The sequence below is a fragment of the Gracilinanus agilis genome, chromosome 1, assembly GCF_016433145.1.
Source record: "Gracilinanus agilis isolate LMUSP501 chromosome 1, AgileGrace, whole genome shotgun sequence".
In the NCBI taxonomy this organism is placed as follows: domain Eukaryota; kingdom Metazoa; phylum Chordata; class Mammalia; order Didelphimorphia; family Didelphidae; genus Gracilinanus; species Gracilinanus agilis.
In genome coordinates this window covers 222211383-222229492 of record NC_058130.1, presented here as the reverse complement: position 1 = coordinate 222229492, position 18110 = coordinate 222211383, and the positions used below count along the sequence as shown (strand labels likewise).

The 18110-nt window shown below is 38.2% G+C and overlaps 1 protein-coding gene across 1 annotated transcript in view; it reads right to left on the bottom strand.

Moving 5' to 3' along the window:
* DNAH3 (dynein axonemal heavy chain 3) overlaps nucleotides 1-18110 on the bottom strand; it is a 218215-nt gene that overhangs the window by 29006 nt on the left and 171099 nt on the right. Inside the window, exons 44-50 of the mRNA XM_044657457.1 lie at nucleotides 16759-16938; nucleotides 13372-13495; nucleotides 13115-13271; nucleotides 12218-12361; nucleotides 9914-10580; nucleotides 8537-8702; nucleotides 8124-8340 (exon numbers count right to left, since the gene is read on the bottom strand). Coding sequence (XP_044513392.1) covers nucleotides 8124-8340; nucleotides 8537-8702; nucleotides 9914-10580; nucleotides 12218-12361; nucleotides 13115-13271; nucleotides 13372-13495; nucleotides 16759-16938 — 1655 coding nt within the window. The remainder of the gene's footprint in view (nucleotides 1-8123; nucleotides 8341-8536; nucleotides 8703-9913; nucleotides 10581-12217; nucleotides 12362-13114; nucleotides 13272-13371; nucleotides 13496-16758; nucleotides 16939-18110) is intronic.

Here is an 18110-nt window from a genome sequence, read left to right as displayed (position 1 = left end):
CCTTGGATAGGATGATGTTTATCATGAGAAGTTTCTGCTTGATGCTTTGGACCATTTGGCAGGGAATTTATCAGCTCTGGTTTTTGACCATTCCCCAATATTTATTAAGGCTGCTTGTGATTTATGACTCATATCGATGCCTTGCAATGAAACTGGCTGAAGAGTTTATCTCATATCTCCCTACCATGGCTGCAATTGTGCTTTCTATCTTTCAAGGTCTCTGGGCTCTAAAGAGGGTGTGACACTGTTATTCCTTGGTCCAAATGTTAAAATATCAGATAAAGCTGCTAGTTGAGGCTAATATGCAAATCTGTGAGGGGAAGCAGCTAGATGAACATACTATTCTCCAATTGGAGATAATTGAGACAAACCAAATGGGTACAGGCACTAATCCAAAAGTTTAGGACCTCTGAGGATAAGGCTACTGAGACGGAGACCACCATCTCTGTTCTCCTGATTGTGGACCAAACTATTCTTCAGCCAGAGGGGTGGATTTTACACATTAAGTCCTATAAAGCTTTCACCCCCAATGATCTCGAAGTCCTCAGACTCCATTTCCCCAAGTTTTATCTCAGTTCATATAAAAGTATAAAAGAAATGAAAAGAGCCTTCACCCTCTTCAACCCAAGCTTTGCAGAAGTTGAGTTTTTACTGGTGGGAGTTCTTTTCTCCACCTGAAAAGGAAAAATTCCTTAATGAAACTAGGACCAACCCTAATTTGACTGCATGGCCTACTATGTACCAGGACCTTGAGTTGACATTTCATGCTAACATGAGATATCTATTGTAATGCCAGACTGATGCACCTCCATGCCAAAATACCAAATTCATGGTCTAAATTTGAAAGATTAAATCAGGGGGAAGATGAACACCTCAGCAATTTTCTTGATAAATTGATTGAGTTGGCTGAGACAGTCCTGGGCTTGAGAGACATCCAATCACCGGAGACTATGGATCATATCAGGAGACAGTTTGTCAAGGGTGTAGTTCTGCCAATCCAGCAATATTTTAGGCAGAGCTGCTCTCAATAGGAAACTATCCCTTGAGGATTTACGTCAACATGCCTCTTACATCCATGAATCAAGGGTCAAAGACCTAAAAGCTGCTAGACAATCAGATTCAGATAAGGATGCAGTTATTGCACACTTTAAAAAACAACTGAAACACGCCAAAAAAGACAAGGAGATTGAGGAGATTAAAAACTTTGCTCTCTAGGCCAGTAGGGGGTGCAGTTAATCTAGATAGCCTAACACTTTTAGAAGCAAGAATACCTCCAAATGATGCTTCCTTTGTGAGTCTTTTGGCCATTTAGTTCAGACATGCCACTACAAACAGCAAATTAACTTTGGGAAGGACACTAACACCAGCTCTGACCGAAGAGATGGCAGTGTTAGAAAGACCTATAATTCTAGATGGTCTAACAAATCTGGCAGAATAGAGAGTACTAAGCATGGTGATCAGTGCTGTGATCACTCATGCAAAAAATATAGTCAGTCACCATCCCTAGACCAGATGGAAAGATATTTGAAGGAAGGATGAAATTCCAAAGAACTTATGAAGTAAGGCTCTAATTTTGACTGACAATGCTGTCAATGAAGTTTCTCACATGGATGTAGGCATGATGGATGTTTCTGATGGACTGGGAAAAGAAGAGCATATGTCTTTTGCAAGCTGCACAGAAAACAATGACATTTCTGTTGCAGAAGACCAAGAATGGGTAGACATAATGCAAATGTGACAAAAGATTTATGGGACAACAAATGATGACTATAAAAGATATCAGCTTACACATTCCACCTCAGTAGGATTGGATGTGAAGCAAAAGGACTACACAGGAATTTGCAATGGCTTACCTACAGAAGCATTGCAATCCTGTTTGAAATCATCAGAATCACAAACTCCTGACTTTATTCCAAGTTCAAACCAACTAGATAGCTTGAATAAAGAAGAAAACATTAGGGATTTACAATGTATTCACAAAGGGATATCATCTGTAACCCTAGAAGAGTTGTGTCCCAAAGTGCTACACCATTCTCTTGCTTTAGACATGAAGAATCCTGATGCAGCTAGAGAGACTGCCTCACGGAATCTTGAGAGAGGCTTGGTTTCTGTAGAGCAGGATATACTGTTCTGTTCTTCAACAGGCTCCAGGAGAATGCAAATATCAGGGAAGTTTGAGAGTGAGAGGCACTTCAGGGCTAGCACAACAAGTCCCAAAATTTAAAGCCAAAATGATGAAACTAGCTAGGCCCTCTCACAATTGATCACACTTTCCTGTTGATGCCATCATGTTCTTCCAATCTCATTGGGAGGGATCTTTTATGTAAATTAGTGGCTACCATTCAGAGCCAACCAGATGGACAAATCTATCTCTATTTACCTAAGAGATACCCAAACCACCCAATCTTATTTTTAAACTCATGTGAGGAGGAACCAATTTACTATCATGATAATAGTGAACATCAGGTTCCTGATGACATTCCTGATTATGTTTGGGCTAAAAATTCCAATGATGTTGGGAGAATTCTGTTGGCAGGACCAGTAAAGATAGAGGTCAAGGAGGAAATACCACCATGAATTCCTCAATTCAAATTGAGCAAGGAAGCTACCAAAGGTGTGAGACCCATCATAAAGAGTCTTTTAGACCAAGGAATCTTAAGATACAGCTTCTCACAATATAACAACACCATCATGCCTGTGAAGAAAGCAAAATTGACTCCTGATGGGCAGACTCAATGGCGATTGGTACAAGATCTAAGAGCTGTTAATAACCACGTTAAGAAGACTCATGCAGTAGTTCCTAGTCCATCATAGGTTATAATAGCTATACCAACCACAGCTGGATGTGTCACTGTCATAGATCTGTGCTCAGCATATTTTTCTATTCCCCTGCACAGAGACAGTCAACAGCTGTTCGCCTTCTCCTGGCAAGGCAAGTCCCTTTTGTGGACAAGACTTCCACAGGGTTTCATAGATTTGGCATCTGTCTTTTGCCAAATCTTGCAGAGAGACCCTGAGTCAATCACCTTCCAAGACAGCAAGATGGTGCATTATGTGGACTACATCCTGCTGATGTCACCATCAGCTTCCATTTGTCAAAGGGACAGTGCATTCACTCAAAGAACTAGGCAAAAAAGGTCATAAGATGTCCAAACCAAAACTCCAGTGGGTAAAGAGATGCATGGAGTATTTAGGGTTCATATTGGAAAAAGGCACTAGGAGTATTTCTCAAAAGAGAACACAGGGCATACAGAAATTGAGCTTGCCAAAGACCAAGACGCAGCTCAGGGTAATCATTGGAGTAACGAGCTTCTGTAGAAACTGGATTCTAGATTATACTCTCATCACTAAACCTTTGATAGAGCTGACCAGGAAGGAAGTCTCAGAGCCGTTTAAATTAAACAAAAGAGCACATCCATGCCATCAAAAAGTTCAGGGTGCTAACTATCAGCTCCAGCCCTAAGCATCCCTAATCATGAAAAACCATTCCTACTCTATGTTTATGAAGAAAAAGGGATGGCCTCCAGTATTCTTACACAAACATTTGGGAATACCCTCAGACTCATTGTATTTTATAGCTCAAAATTAGATCCTGTCATCTGTGGAATGCCAAGTTGTCAGAGCTATCACTGCTATAGCCATCATGGTGAGAAAATCTGTTTCTTTGGTATTAGGGGGTGACTTGAGAGTGTATTCACCACATCAAGTGGAATCTACACTTAGGAATACTACTCTACAAGCTTTCACTTCCCAAAAGATTATCACAATACCAAGCAATCCTGTTGGGTAATGAGAACATCACATTTCACTGGTGCAAAAAATATAAATCCTGCAACTCTGATTCCTGATCTGCCTTTAGAAGGTGAAAGTCTACACAACTGTGAAGATGTACTTGACATTGTGCACAAGACTAGGGAAGACTTATATGATACACCAATGGATAATCCCAAAATGACACTCTTCACAGATGGGTTATCTTACATGGCAGATGGACAGAAGTTTACCAGTGCAGCGTAGTGACAGACACTGAGACATTGTGGTACTCATCTCTTCCATCTACGATGAGTGCCCAAGAGGCAGAGTTACTTGGTTTGAAACTCATGCTCTCCAATTAGCAAAAAACAAGAGTAAATATTTTTAGAGACTCTAAATATGCTTTTTGGAGTAATGCATCCTTCTGGGGAACTCTGGAAAATCGTGGCTTTATAACATTCAATGGCAAGCAGATAGCATATGGAAATATCATAAATGAGCTATTGCAGGCACTCCAATTACCATCCCAAGTTTTTATAATTCATTGTAGAGGGCATAGTAAGATTCAAGGGCCAATAGAATCAGGGAATAGAAGGGCCGATATCACCGCCAAATTCGGGGCGAGGTATGGACCAATTTCAATTCTGAACTTGTCCTTGGTAGATGAAATTGATCTGAGAAATGCCTTCTCTCCAAGGGAAGTGAAGGTTTGGAAAAAAACATCTTGGTGCATACTTAGCTAACGGAGTTTGGCTGGCTGCAAATGGTAAACCTATTTTACCAAAATCCCTGTATTTTACCTTCTGCAATGCTCTACATCAAAAAGGCCATTATGGAACTTTGGGATTGATGGATTCAATACGAAGATACTGGCATGCAAAAGGAATCACTGAATGTGCAATGAGAGTTTGCCAGAGGTGAAGAATTTGTATGCAATGCAACCAAGCTATTACCAAAGTGCATAGCTTAGGAGGCAAACAACTAGCCTATACACCTTTCGAGTGCATACAGATCAATTATATAACCATGCCTAGATGTCAGGGCTACAGGTATGCATTAGTAATTGTTGACAGGTTAACTAAGTGACTAGAAGCTTTCCCAGCTTGACGCAATACAGCAGTTTTTGTAGTTAAGATCCTGCTGAGGGAACTGATTCCAAGGTTCTCTATACCACTACAAATTGCATCTGACTGTGGTTCACACTTTTCACACTGTATTTTAAACAGCATATACAAAGATCTAGGGATAAAACAATGTTTGCACTCCATGTACCAACCAGAGTCTGGAGGGCAAATTCAATGTGTCAATAAATCTCTAAAGACGTTAGTTGCAAAGATTTGTGCTGAATTGCATTTGAAATGGCCAGATGCATTACCTATGGCATTGTTCCATCTTAGATGCCAGCCCGACAGCATTACTCATTTGTCACCTTTTGAGTTGTTGTATGGACAACCACCATGGCATGGGAAGTCATCTCAGAGCATTCATAAACTATCACATCTTGGTATGGAATGCAAACTCTATGAGTATATCAAGTTGCTCAAAGAACGTTTAGATCAATTGCACAGGTTGGCTCTAATACAACAGAGAGTACCTTTTGATTTTAACTTACATAACTTCCAACCAGGTGATTATGTATCAGAAATTTCAACAGAAAATCTGTATTGGATCCTAAGTGGCATGGACCTTTCCAGTTATTCTAATCACACTGACAGCAATCAAAATTAAGGGGAAAGAACCATGGTTTCATGTCACACATGCCAAGTTAGCTAAAGATATGCCTCAACATCAAGACCCAGTCACAATACAGCAGCAGAAAGACCGCTCAATATCAGCACAGCAGTCTAAAGTTCAATCAGTCCCAGAACAACAGCCTATCAATCAATCCATCCCTACACAGCAGTCTTTGAATCAATCAAGTTCAGAGCATGAGTCAAAAGACCAGATAATGTTGCATCAACTAGAAGATCGATTAGCCTCGAGTTTCCATCAATTAGAATCACAGTCTGTATCAGAACATCATCAAGCAGAAGATAAAGCAATTTCAGAAGATCTACAATCAGAAGTTCAAACACTTTCAGATCTAGATAGTAACATTGATGATTAATGAAGAAATAACATCATAACAACAAATGGACTTACATTGACTTTCAGTCTTTAAAGAAGAAAAACAATCAAGAATCTTTTTTTTATGGACACACAAAAATGTTATAACACAAGTCAAAAAAATGCACAACAGTTTCCAGCTGAAGTTGACAAGCATGTGTGGTAACATCTAACAGCACAGCCAAGACAATGAGGACTTTGCAGACTTTTGCAAGGACAACACCATCAACTTTGCCTTTCACCTATCTACACAACCAGTGTGACTTTATACAACAGTGTCATGAAGAGGAGTTCATCAGATAAGCGATGGAACCTTAGGTTTGAGGAGTATACATCACATGCTCACAGAATTCTCACTGCACTCAGTCATTAGAAGTCATCCAACATCACTTAGCTATTTAGCAGAAGCATTCTAAAGGGGTGAGTATGTAATACTGCACCACATGGCTAGGTCATTATAATTCAACACTTAAAACATTTACTTCTAACTTCACATGTACATATGTAAATAGTAACACACACATAAGAGTGAAAAAGTTGTCTGCACAGTGCTTAGAGTTTTCCTCTTACATTGGTTCAGACACTTACTAGCTCAAGCACCCTACACTTTTCAATGCACTGTATATATGTATATAGTTTGGCTATTAACCTTTGGTTTGTACTAACCAAACAGGGACAGAATAGTTAGCTCGCTTAAGTTAGACTAGGGACAGGACTTCTTTAAATATTGTACATAGCTTGAAATATTTAGTTTAACTGTGTTAGCTTAGATACTGTTAGGATTATTTAACACACTAATCTTTTAACATAGGCTTAAGTTTATTAACACCATTGTTACTAATCATTAGTAAGTTTGCATAGGTTTTAGAATGTTGCTAGGAATTGTTTTTCTTAGTTGTTACATTTTTGATTCATAGTGCATGAAGATAGAAAGTTTCATATCTTTGAGTTTTATTACTATATGTTTGTACTTAGCAATAATTATAGTTTGAATGTATTAACTTGATACTGTGTTTAACCTTTTTTCCTTTCTGTTCAGTTTTTTTTAAAACTCAAACACCATTTCTTTCCTTTAATCTTTTCCTATTACCTGTCTTAGCTTGGATTAGAATAGGAGAAGTCTAGATATAGGAGATAGAACCCTTTTTTTTTAATTTTGGGAATAGTTAAGGGGAATAAGGGGAAGAGTTATTTTAGTTCAGTGTAGTATAGAATTTCAGGCTGGTTAATACCAAGAATGCAGAAATGCTGCAAGTTGCAGATTTCCTTAAATAAAATGGGCATACTGTTATGTGCAGAAATGAGTATCCATATTTCTGGGGGTACAAGCTGGCAGTTGCTACTTCAGAACACAGGACCTGGCAGAGCACCCAGGCCGTGTGCCAGGGTGTCAGTTAAGGACAGGGTATATAAAAGGAGGTCTCCAAACCCCTGAGAACTTCACTTCTCTGACTCACCCTGCAGGGTTAGGGAGGAAGGAGGGTTCTTTGGGCCCCGAGGGTGGTTCTGGGAGTTTCTGTTAGGCAGGTAGGAACTATTCAACCATTAGCCAAATATTCAATACTTCCTTGGCATAGATAACATCCTTACATACCAGCTAGTGAGAACAGCTTCAACCAAGAACAACTGCAACTGCCCCAGGGGCTGCCCAGCCTCTGGGCTCAGCAACAAGCAACAGAGTTGGGATTTGCCCTCAAAGCTGTCTCATTACTCTGCTCCTAGGAATATCAACTTGTGCTCCAGGATTAATCAACATCAACATTTTAGGCAAGGTCTTAGGGTTTCCTTCACCCACCTACCTACCCTTTCCTTCCCTTACTTATTTATAAATAAACCCTGGTTAACCTTGAGCCTAAACAGTCTTGGAGCCTTGCTTACCTACCATCAACCATCCTTAATAGCATCCAGATCCGTGTTACAAATTAGTTGAGCAGACCATTCCAAGCCAGTTATTCATCTCTAATTTCAGGTTTCAGGAAGTTTCAGTCAGCTTCTTGGGGACATTTTTAATTGTCTTAGCTGGATTTGTCCCAAGCCCTGGGCCTATCAGCAGAGAATCTTGGGCTTAAAGGGACATGGCCCAGCTGCTGTGGGAGGTTATCTAACTCTCATACATCCTTCATTTGGGACTCCCTTGCCTTCATATTCCATCTTCAACATCTGCTTAGGCCCCTTGGCTGCTCCTATACAACCCCCTTTTACACCTAAGATACATGCTAAGACGCTAAATACCTATTCTTTATTCCTTTTCTGTGGCAACTCACCTGTGATGATGCAAATTCAAGTTTTTGAAGCCCTACCAGGTAACGGTTCCTCATCATATCCACTTCTTGCCTTTTGCTATTTAATAGTGTTTTGAAGGTCAGAATCAATTCAAGATAAGATGTTGGAGTAACATAGTTGTGTCTTCGGAGTGTGCCAAAAAACTCCAACGAGAGTTTTCTTACAGTTTCTTGGAAATACTTGCACATGGACACAACCCTACAGAGAATAAATGACGGTCACAAAGGGTCCATCTTTCTCCAAGTAAATTATGATGTGCTGGCCATTAGAATCTATTCTCTGATAATGCTAAATGACTCTACTGACTTTGTCTAATTCAAGTCAGAAAGACATCTATTGAGGGAAACACTAGTCATACTCCCAGTTCTCTATAGATAATCTGCCCAATACATACTGTATTCGAATTTCATCATCAAGCTCCACATCTTCTAAAAACTTGTTGGCCACCATCTCCAATGCATCTGTTGGCCAAGTCTGGAACCAGTCAATGGTACAACAATTGATCAAAGAAGGAAACATTCGTAAACGGTTCCGGAAAGCATCTCCAATTGGACTCATGGCTTTTAGAAAGAATAAATTTTGTTAGTTCCTTTTCTTCTAGCTCCAGGGAGAATAGGACTTCCTCAGGGGTCAATCCAGATTTGGAGGGCACTCAGTGAAGGGTAATACATACATTTTGTATTTTGGGACAGCTTCAGAAGCAATCACAGCCTAATCCATTGGAAAAAATAATTGGAAAGGCACACCTAAAAAGGTTGGAAACAGTCCCACCTGCTTTCTTATAATACCACTCGAGGCCTGTATCCCAAAGAGATGAAAAAAAAGAGGGGAAAAGACCTGTTTGTACAGAAATATTTAGAGCAGCTCTTTTTGTAGTGGCAAAGAATTGGAAATTGTGGAGGAAACCCCTCAATTGGGGAATGATTAAACAAATTGTGGTTTATGATGGTGATGGAATTCTATTATGCTATAAGAAATGATGCAAGATATAAGCAAGATGATTTCAGGAAAAGCTGGAAAGACCTACACGAACTGATTCATAATGAAATAAGCAGAATCAAGAGAACATTATATGTAGTAACAGCAATACTGTATGATGATCCACTGTGAAAATCTTAGCTACTCTTAGCCATACAACAACCAGGACAATACTGATGGCCTTATGACAAAGAATGCTATCCACCTCCAGAGAAAGAAATGTTGGAGTTGGAATGCAGATCTTTTCGTGCTAGTTTATGTTTTAATTTTGATGTTTTGGTTTTATATTAATATCCTCTTACAACTATGATCAGTATGGAAATAAGTTTTTTTTATGATAATACATGTATAAACCTGATCAAATTGCTTGCCATCTTTGGGAGGGAGGAAAGAAAGGAGACAATTTGGATCTTATAATTTTGGAAAATGTATGTCAAAAATTGTTATTACATGTAATTGAGAAAATAAAATATCAAAAAAATTTAAGAGATACAAAAAAACAGAAGTGCACACAACTAAGAGGCAGTTTTGTGTGTGTGTGTGTGTGTGTGTGTGTGTGTGTTTGTGTGTGTGTGTATGTGTGTAATACAGTGGAATGAGTTGTGAATTTGGGAACAGAGGACTGGGATTAAATTTCCAGCTCTGTGATTTGCTACTTACATGATCTTGGATATATCAATTTACCACTATGAGCTTCTGATTGCTTACTTGAAAAATGAGGAGTTGACCTCTAAAATTCCTTCCAATTCTAAATCTATAATACTAAGTTGAGGATGAGTCTGTTTCTTCTTACCTAGGACAATGTGGAGATTTTTTTTCACCTTCTCAATAAAGAAATTATACATAGCAAGAGGTGTGGCATCAATTTTCTTGCCCTCAGTTCTGGCTGCTGTTTGCATCTTTTCCACAATGTCAGCCTTCTCATCAGCAGGAAAGATATTGGGCACATCACCTGTGTTCAGTAGCATGTTGATGTCTTCAACATAGGATTCATCCTTGATTTGATTATCAGCAAACAAGAATACTGTGCTCTTATTGATCACTCCAGCCTGAAGCATAATCTTCTTTATATCATCCCTCCAGTCATTGTTAGTATAGTTCTTAGTGATCTCAATCTGGTACAACTCATATGTGTTCATGAATGTGGACAGCTTGGAGGCACTCTGCCGTCCACTTCCCCCAATGCCCACTAGCAGCAGATGGCCATTGTCCTGCTTTAGAACCCGGCAGATCCGGGAAATGTGTTCAATAGCAAATCTGAACATGACCAATGACATTGGGGCCTTGCTGATGTTGTTAAACTCTTCTAAGTAATATTCCATGACTGAAGTGAGAATTTTAAGGTCTGTGATCTCATCATAGATTTTTACATCAGCTTCAGGCTTTAAAAAGTCTCCAAAGAACAAGCTACGGATGTTATCATCAACAATCTTCCCAGAGGGTGATAAATGAATCAAGACCTGGAGTAAATTGAATTTAATGAGCATTTATTAGAGCATGAGGGATACAAAGATAAAAAACCAAAGTCTCTATATTTAAGGATCTTACATTCTACTGGGTGGGGATGGAAGAAATAATGTGTATACAGATGAGTAGATACAAAGTATAAACAAATTTAATTTTAGTAGAAAGTCTCACTTGGATTTCTCATTTACCATTCAAGTACTAGAATGCAAAAATATTCTTTTTGTCCCTTACAGAGACTTTTTAGCATTTTGGCATAATTTATAGAGGCAACATTGAATGCTTAAAAATGTTTGCTGCTGACAAATATACATAGTAAAGGTAGAGTTAGCTGGATGGAGAACACTGAATTTGCCTCCGTTAGCCTACCTTCTTTTTCTGGGTCAAATTCATCCATACCTAATCCGGAGAGGATCTTGAGATTATGAAAGAATTTCAACCTCAAATTAGATAGTTATGTGTAACAAAAAGCTTTGGCCTCTGCCAAGACAAAGGATTCAAAAAGGAATGACCTAGTCTTCAGGTGGTTGTACCAATCACAGTTCCTCAATTAGCCTGGCACCATCCAGGGGGGCAGTGCCTGTGGGATCAATTCCCTGGTCGCTGATTGACCCAAATTCAGAACAAATGGAAGTAAAGTCAAAATCTCTAATTGATCAAACAAAAAACAAATTTCCTCAAAAGGAACAGACTCAGTAAGCTCAGCAGAGCAATATTGCCCAATAGAAATACTGGCACCAATACAGTGGGTGTGTGTGTGTGGGGTCTGGCACTGTTGGAGAGTAGAATTAACCCTTCACACATAATCCCCATGGGTGGATCTCTCAAATGTGATATCTGGGCTCACTTATTCACTCAGTGATGGTGTTTATTTGTGAGGGAGATACCCTTAGTTTATGGGTTGAATATTCTACCACAAGTCTTTTCACAGCACTATTTCATTAAAAATGCATTTAACTGATTATGCTCCAACTAAAAAGAAGCAAACATATTTATGGGAACTTATGAGCTAGCATTTTGAAAAGGTATGGACTTAGAGAGTACATTGAACCTGAGATAGCTTTTCTGGAAGTCTCATATATGAAAAGGGGGTACCACATGTATTACATATCTATAAAGAAACGGAGGCCTGGATAGATAGGTAACTAGCCCAAGGTCAGTAAATAGTAGAGCTGGAATTTGAACCCAAGTCTTTTTTATTTCAAATTCAGAATTCTTTCCATTGTATCATGGAGTCAGAAAACCAAAATATTCTTTGAACCAAACCAAAACATCTGTTATGTAAGTCTTTCGGTATTATAGGACATAGATGAGGCATTCTTTTAGGGATTTCATGAGTACTTTTTGTAGAGCTGTGATTATTACCAGTCTTAGAGAAATCTAATTGCTCATGATCAGTTGCCCCAAGCACATTGAAATTAAATGGCTTGGAGGCAGTTAGGTGGCTCAATGGATTGGAAAGTTCTTGGTTCAAACCTAGCCTCAGACACTTCCTAACTGTGTGACCCTGGGTAAGTCATTCTGCTTTGGAACCAATATACAGTATTGATTCTAAGACAGAAGATAGGGTTTTCTAAAAAAAAAAAAAAGAAATTAAATGGCGTGTAGCTAAATTACATGAAATTTAGCATACCTTCTCAATAGTCTGTTTGAAGCAGTTAGTTGTTGTGTCCTTTACCATACCAAAGAATACCTGTCTGTCTTCATTATCAATTAAACGATCGTAGAAGACTCTATAAACTTCATGGATCCAAAGACGAATCAGTTTTTCTCCATCCTGAAAATCCAAAAGCGAGTATCTGAATTATTGAGAGACAGAGCATACAAAGTATACATACTAGTATAGCCTCTTTTTCCACTGAAGCAGTAAGAATTGTGGTATACAAAACTCTGTGTGACTTGATTCAAATGGAGTATAAGGCTTAGTTTGTGTACTATTTAATGAGGGAGCTAAGACAAGTTTGATATCAAAAGACATGCCATTTACAAAGAAACATTCAAACAAGGGTCAGCTATTTATGACTGTATGAAAATAAAAAGTTAGGCATTAAATAAATATATGCATGAAAACAGTGATCAAAGGTAGTGAAGATAAATCTGGGAAGACTTCATGGAAAAGGTGAGATGATATTCGTTGAACATCAGTTAAAGCTACTTAAATTTTATTTATTCTGGGCTATGGAGGAGGAATCATAAAAACTGAAAATGGCAAGTATAGTTCCTGATGATTTTGCTTCTCTGACATAGTATATGTACATCAGACATGTTTTGTATCTCAAATAAAATAATAATCAATGGCATCCTGAGAATGTATTATTTATTCAAAGATGCATTTTCCCTGCCCTCAAAGACCTTACCTTCTAATAGGAAAGAGAAGACACATAGAAAATTAACTGTCAACTTGGTAAACGTATACATAAAATTTATATCTAATACTATATTCTTTGGAGGAAAGATATGCCTCAATCCCAAGTAATAAATAATAGCATTTAGTTATCTTATGACAATATTTATAGAAATAGAAGCTAACCTGTAAGTGGGTGTGAGGACACAGCAATACCCCTTGAATAACCCGTGAAAAATCTCGTAAATTAAAGACATAATGAGATTTGGAGGGAGTTGGCAGGAAATTCTCCACTGCAGCTCTATAAATGGTCATTGTTGCTTGAACCAACATCTTCCCAAACCTTAGAGAAATAGCAAAGCCAATATGGATATTGTGAAAAATTTGGAAAAAAAACACCACCCCTTCAACCCCATCTCTTTCAGAATACATGGTCTTCTTACTTTAAGAATTGTACATCAAATCCTTTCCCAAAATGCCAGTCAACGATGGAGGTGAAAATTCTGGTCAAAATTTCATCTTCAAAAGCATTGATGGAAATGATATTCAGGTGCCGAGTGAATCGTCCTGAAAAACACATGGACACTTGCATGCACACACACACACATCCCTGCCTTCTGGACCCAATGACAGAGCTAGTTTTCCCTCCCATCAAAGATAAGGAAGGATCTGATATTTGACTGCTTTTCTTTGATAAAAGTTGAAAATAGGGGTTTCTTTCTAAATAGATTATATGTAAAGAAATGTGCTAGCTCCTCTTCCTACCACTAGTGAGGACTCATTTCTTGAATCTTTTCTCAGTGTATATACATAAGACCCTCACTTAAAGGAGCCTGAAGATTTGAGATCCTGCCTCACTTAAATTCTGAAATGCTATTTATTGTCTCTATATTTAACAATGTACTCATAGAACCAAGTCTGTAAAAGGTCCTGAAAGGCTATCTCATCCTTATCATTGTCTTTAGACAGCATGACACAAAACCTATCATTAATCTTAGATTTGGAAAGAACCTTACAGATCATCTGTTATTTATAAACCACCTATTTCCAGCTTCAGTGAGAGAAAGTGATAGAGAAGATGGATCAGAAGACATGAGATGAAGAAGAAAGAGAAGGGACTATGGAGATTTGAAGAGTTTTGAACTGTGAAAAAGACCAAAGATTGCTTTTGGTGAGATAGGACAGGAATTTGAAAAGTTCTGAAGAGAAGTTGAAAGACGAGAAATCAGTTAAAGGACTTGAACCGAAGAAAGGCTAAGGAAATTCTAGAGATGAAAGTGGAGAAATCAAGTTGAAAGAGAATTTGAGGGGAAAGGAGCATTGGTAGAAAGACTTAAGAGAGCAGAAAAGAAGTACCCTCCTTAGAGGAAAAGGAATAAAAAGGAAAAAAAGTCCCCAGGGTCATAATTTTTAAAAAACCTAATTCTTATACTTTATTATTTTTAATAAAAAGTAAATAAAAATGACAACTTCTCCACCATAAGAGAGCTATTAACTGTTTCTTCAATCCCTGAACTCCCAGAGGCAGTCAGTAAGTGAGTGAGTGAGTGAGTGTGTGTGTGTGTGTGTGTGTGTGTGTGTGTGTGTGATAGTTCCAGCTCAATTGCAAATACCCATCTCCTTTACTTATCTGGGGTCTAAGGTGACTCAGAATATTGGAAAAGGAAAAACATAAAAGGAGAAAGATAAGAAAAAGGAGAAGAAAATCAGTAAAAATAATAAAGAAAGCAAGTTAGTGAGGCAAAGTAAGGGATTATTAATGCAAAGGAAAAGAAGGATGGTGTGGCTATCAAGATACTATCAAAGAGAGGGATCAGCTATGTGGCTCCTGGGGAGAGCACCAGGCCCAGGGATGGGAGGTCCTGGGTTCAAATTTGACCTCAGGGACCTTTTTAGCTGTGTGACCCTGGGCAAATCACTTAACCTCCATTGCCTAGCCCTTACCACTCTTCTGTTTTAGAACCAATACTCAGTATTGATTCTAAGAGAGAAGATATGAGTTTAAAAAAAAAGACTATCAAAGTGAAAAGGAAAATGGCATCCCAGGAGCTCAAGACTTCAACAAGTAATTTGATCATTCAATTTTATTTTCAGGTTCAAATTCTTCTCTTTCAAGTAAAAAGGCAAGAAAAATAAAACCCATAATAAATATATATAGTCCATAAGTAGTTTGCTATGTAGTCCTCCAGGAAACCTAACTAGCAAAAACAACAATGCTCTGAGGATCTCACTTCCAGAAAATATGGAAAGTGAGGAACATTTTGCATTGGCTTTCATAGTAGTTGCAATATTTGTATTTACTCCATAATTAAGTGATCTTTTGCTGTCATTCTAAAGATATAGATCAGTCTCCCAACTATAAGAGAAGGCAAATGAACTCCAAGAATCTCTCCACTCTCCAAGTTATTAATAAGAATTAAGTCTTCCAAAACAAACAAAAAAACCAGGAAGAGAATGAAGGTTTCATTGCTAAAACAAAGAAAAAACATGATTCAAAAGATAAAGGGGAATCCTGAACCACCATGGCAGGAGGTTATGGAGAGGTATGGAAGAATGTTATCTTTCATGGAACATCTATCAAGAAACTTATACTGGAACATGACCAAGAACCTCCTAAGACTTTTTGAACCAGATAATTATGGTCCATTTCTGATGATTTGCATGGACACAAATGATACTTCCAGAAGAAACTTTTTTTTAGAAAGTTTGTTAAAGATTGTAAAATTTGGAGAAGAGCTGAAGACCTTTGGGACAGAGGTGGAGATTACGACCATTTTTCTAATTTAAAAAAATACAGAAATTTGATTTGCATGTCAATACATTTTTATAACAGGTTTTCTTTTTCTTACCTTCTCAACAGGTTGGGGAGGAATTGAATTTGGAACTGAAAATAAAACGAAATAAATTTGGAAATGAAAATAAAACAAAACTGAATTTTAAAAATATAAGTAAAATTTTCAAAAAGAAAGAAGTCAATGACCTTTAAGGTCTCCTCATAAATGCACAAAGTCTGTGCAACAAGCAAATTGAAATAGAGATCTCAAGGAGGCAGATTTGACCTCATAGTTACACTTAGTAGAAAGAGATTCATGACTAGAATATGACTGCATAGGTACACCTTGTTCAAAAGGAGCAGGATAGATGGGGGAGGAATAAGAAGGGGATGACTTAAGACGATAAGGCAGCAAGATGAAGTGGATAGACAGAGCACAGGACCTGGAGTCAGGAACTGGAAATGTTTAGTTTGAAGAAGAGAATATAGGGGGAAGACAGAAGAGGAGGAGGGACAGAAAGGCTGTTTTCAAGTATTTGAAGGGATATTACATGGGAAGATTAGGCTTGGTTTGCTTGCCCCCAAAAGCAAAGTGAGAAGCTATGAGAGAAAGTTGAAAAGAAGTAAGTTTATGTTTCATGGAAGAAAATAAATTACAATTTGAGCTATACCAAAATGGAATGGGTCACCATAGAAGATCATGGATTTTTTTTTATCACTGGAGGTCTTCAAAAGTAGAGGCTAGAGAACCACTTGTCAAACCTGTAGAGGGGATTCCTATTCAGATATAGACAGCCTTTGTGATTCCTTCCAAGTCTGTGGTTCTATGGGATCAGGTCCAACTGACTTGTTATAAGGAGATTTCATAGTCTTCCCTGTTTGCCTGCTTAAGTGTCCCATAATTCTTTGTTATGAAATTCTTCTTTATATTAATCCAAATTCCTACTGTGACAGATTATTCTGCCTGAGTTAATAAGAAAAATTACTATTCTTGAGAATCTCTTTGCTCTGTTGAAGTTGAACCAGTGACTAGATTTTTTCCCCCTTTTTTACATACCTGTAATGTCATTCCTTCCTCCACCTGGAGGGCCCATAGCTGACACGAATAGTACATCCACTATATCCAACCTGGATGTGTCCTTTTTGTCATACCAGTGACCATGGTCGATCCATTGCCTCAGGAGCTCAATGGGAGGCTGAGCTCCATATATCTCTTTGGCCGGCATGTTAAGGTCATCTGAGGAAAGCAGTTAGTCTTTGATGAGGGAGCTGGGAATATGTTTGGGGACCTGATGCCTACCTCCTGCCTTTCTGCTTAATTTCCCTATTATCTAGTGGGCAAAGAGACTCTCAGCAGAGCAATCCCAACCTAGGTGTTCCAGTGCCCATTTCAACCTCCAGCCCAGTTCGTTTGACCCACAAACTGGGACCAGGGAATAAGCAATTTAGTTACATGGTTATAGAAGTGGGATGAAAAGAAAAAGACTTGGGGATATGTTCTTGACTCTCTTACTTGGATCTCTGTCTACTAGGATTCTTAATGTGGTCAGTTAGTGTTATTAAAGGAGTTCTACCTCCTCCCAAAAGATGTTAATAAGACAATCAAAATGAATGAATGAATTAGATCTTACATACTATATTGTTTTATACCTCTATTCTGATTCTGCCTTGGAATCAACACACAGAATTGATTATAAAATGGAAGATAAGGTTTTAAAAAGGCAGTAGAGTAGTAAGGGTTAGGCAATGAGGGTGAAGTGACTTGCCCAGGGTCATATGGCCAGAACGTGTCTGAGACCAGATTAGAAACTGGGACCTCCTATTCTCTAGACCTGGCTCTCAATCCACTCAACCACCTAGCTGTCCCCAATCTGATGTATTTATTAAGTAATTATTTAGGTATTATAATGATTTTTTTATTTTGTCTCATACAAGATTCCATGAGGGCAGATCCTGCATCTTATAAAAATGCGTTACCCCTAGTGCCTAGCACAGTGCTCTACCCAGAGTAAGCATTTAAGATGTCAGTTGAATGAATGCATAGCACTTTGCTAGGTGCTATAGGAGAGCCTTTAGTCCAAATTCCCTAATTTTACAGATGAAGAAACTGAAATTCAGAAAGATTGACTTGCTTGGTCACACAGAAATTTTTCAGCTCATAAAGTGAACTCAGTCTGTGGAAGGTAAATAGTACATTCTATCTTATATCACATTTCTTAACATAATTCATATCTCCCCTATTAGATTATGGTACACAAAGTCAGAGACTTTGTTTCCCCAATAAGCCTACAGTAGCTTGTACAGAAGTAGTCACTTAAAAGTTTGTTCTAAAAGGATGGTGATATTTGTTGTTGAGTTATTATAGTCATGCTTGACTCTTCATGATCCTTTTTGGGGTTTTCTTGCCAA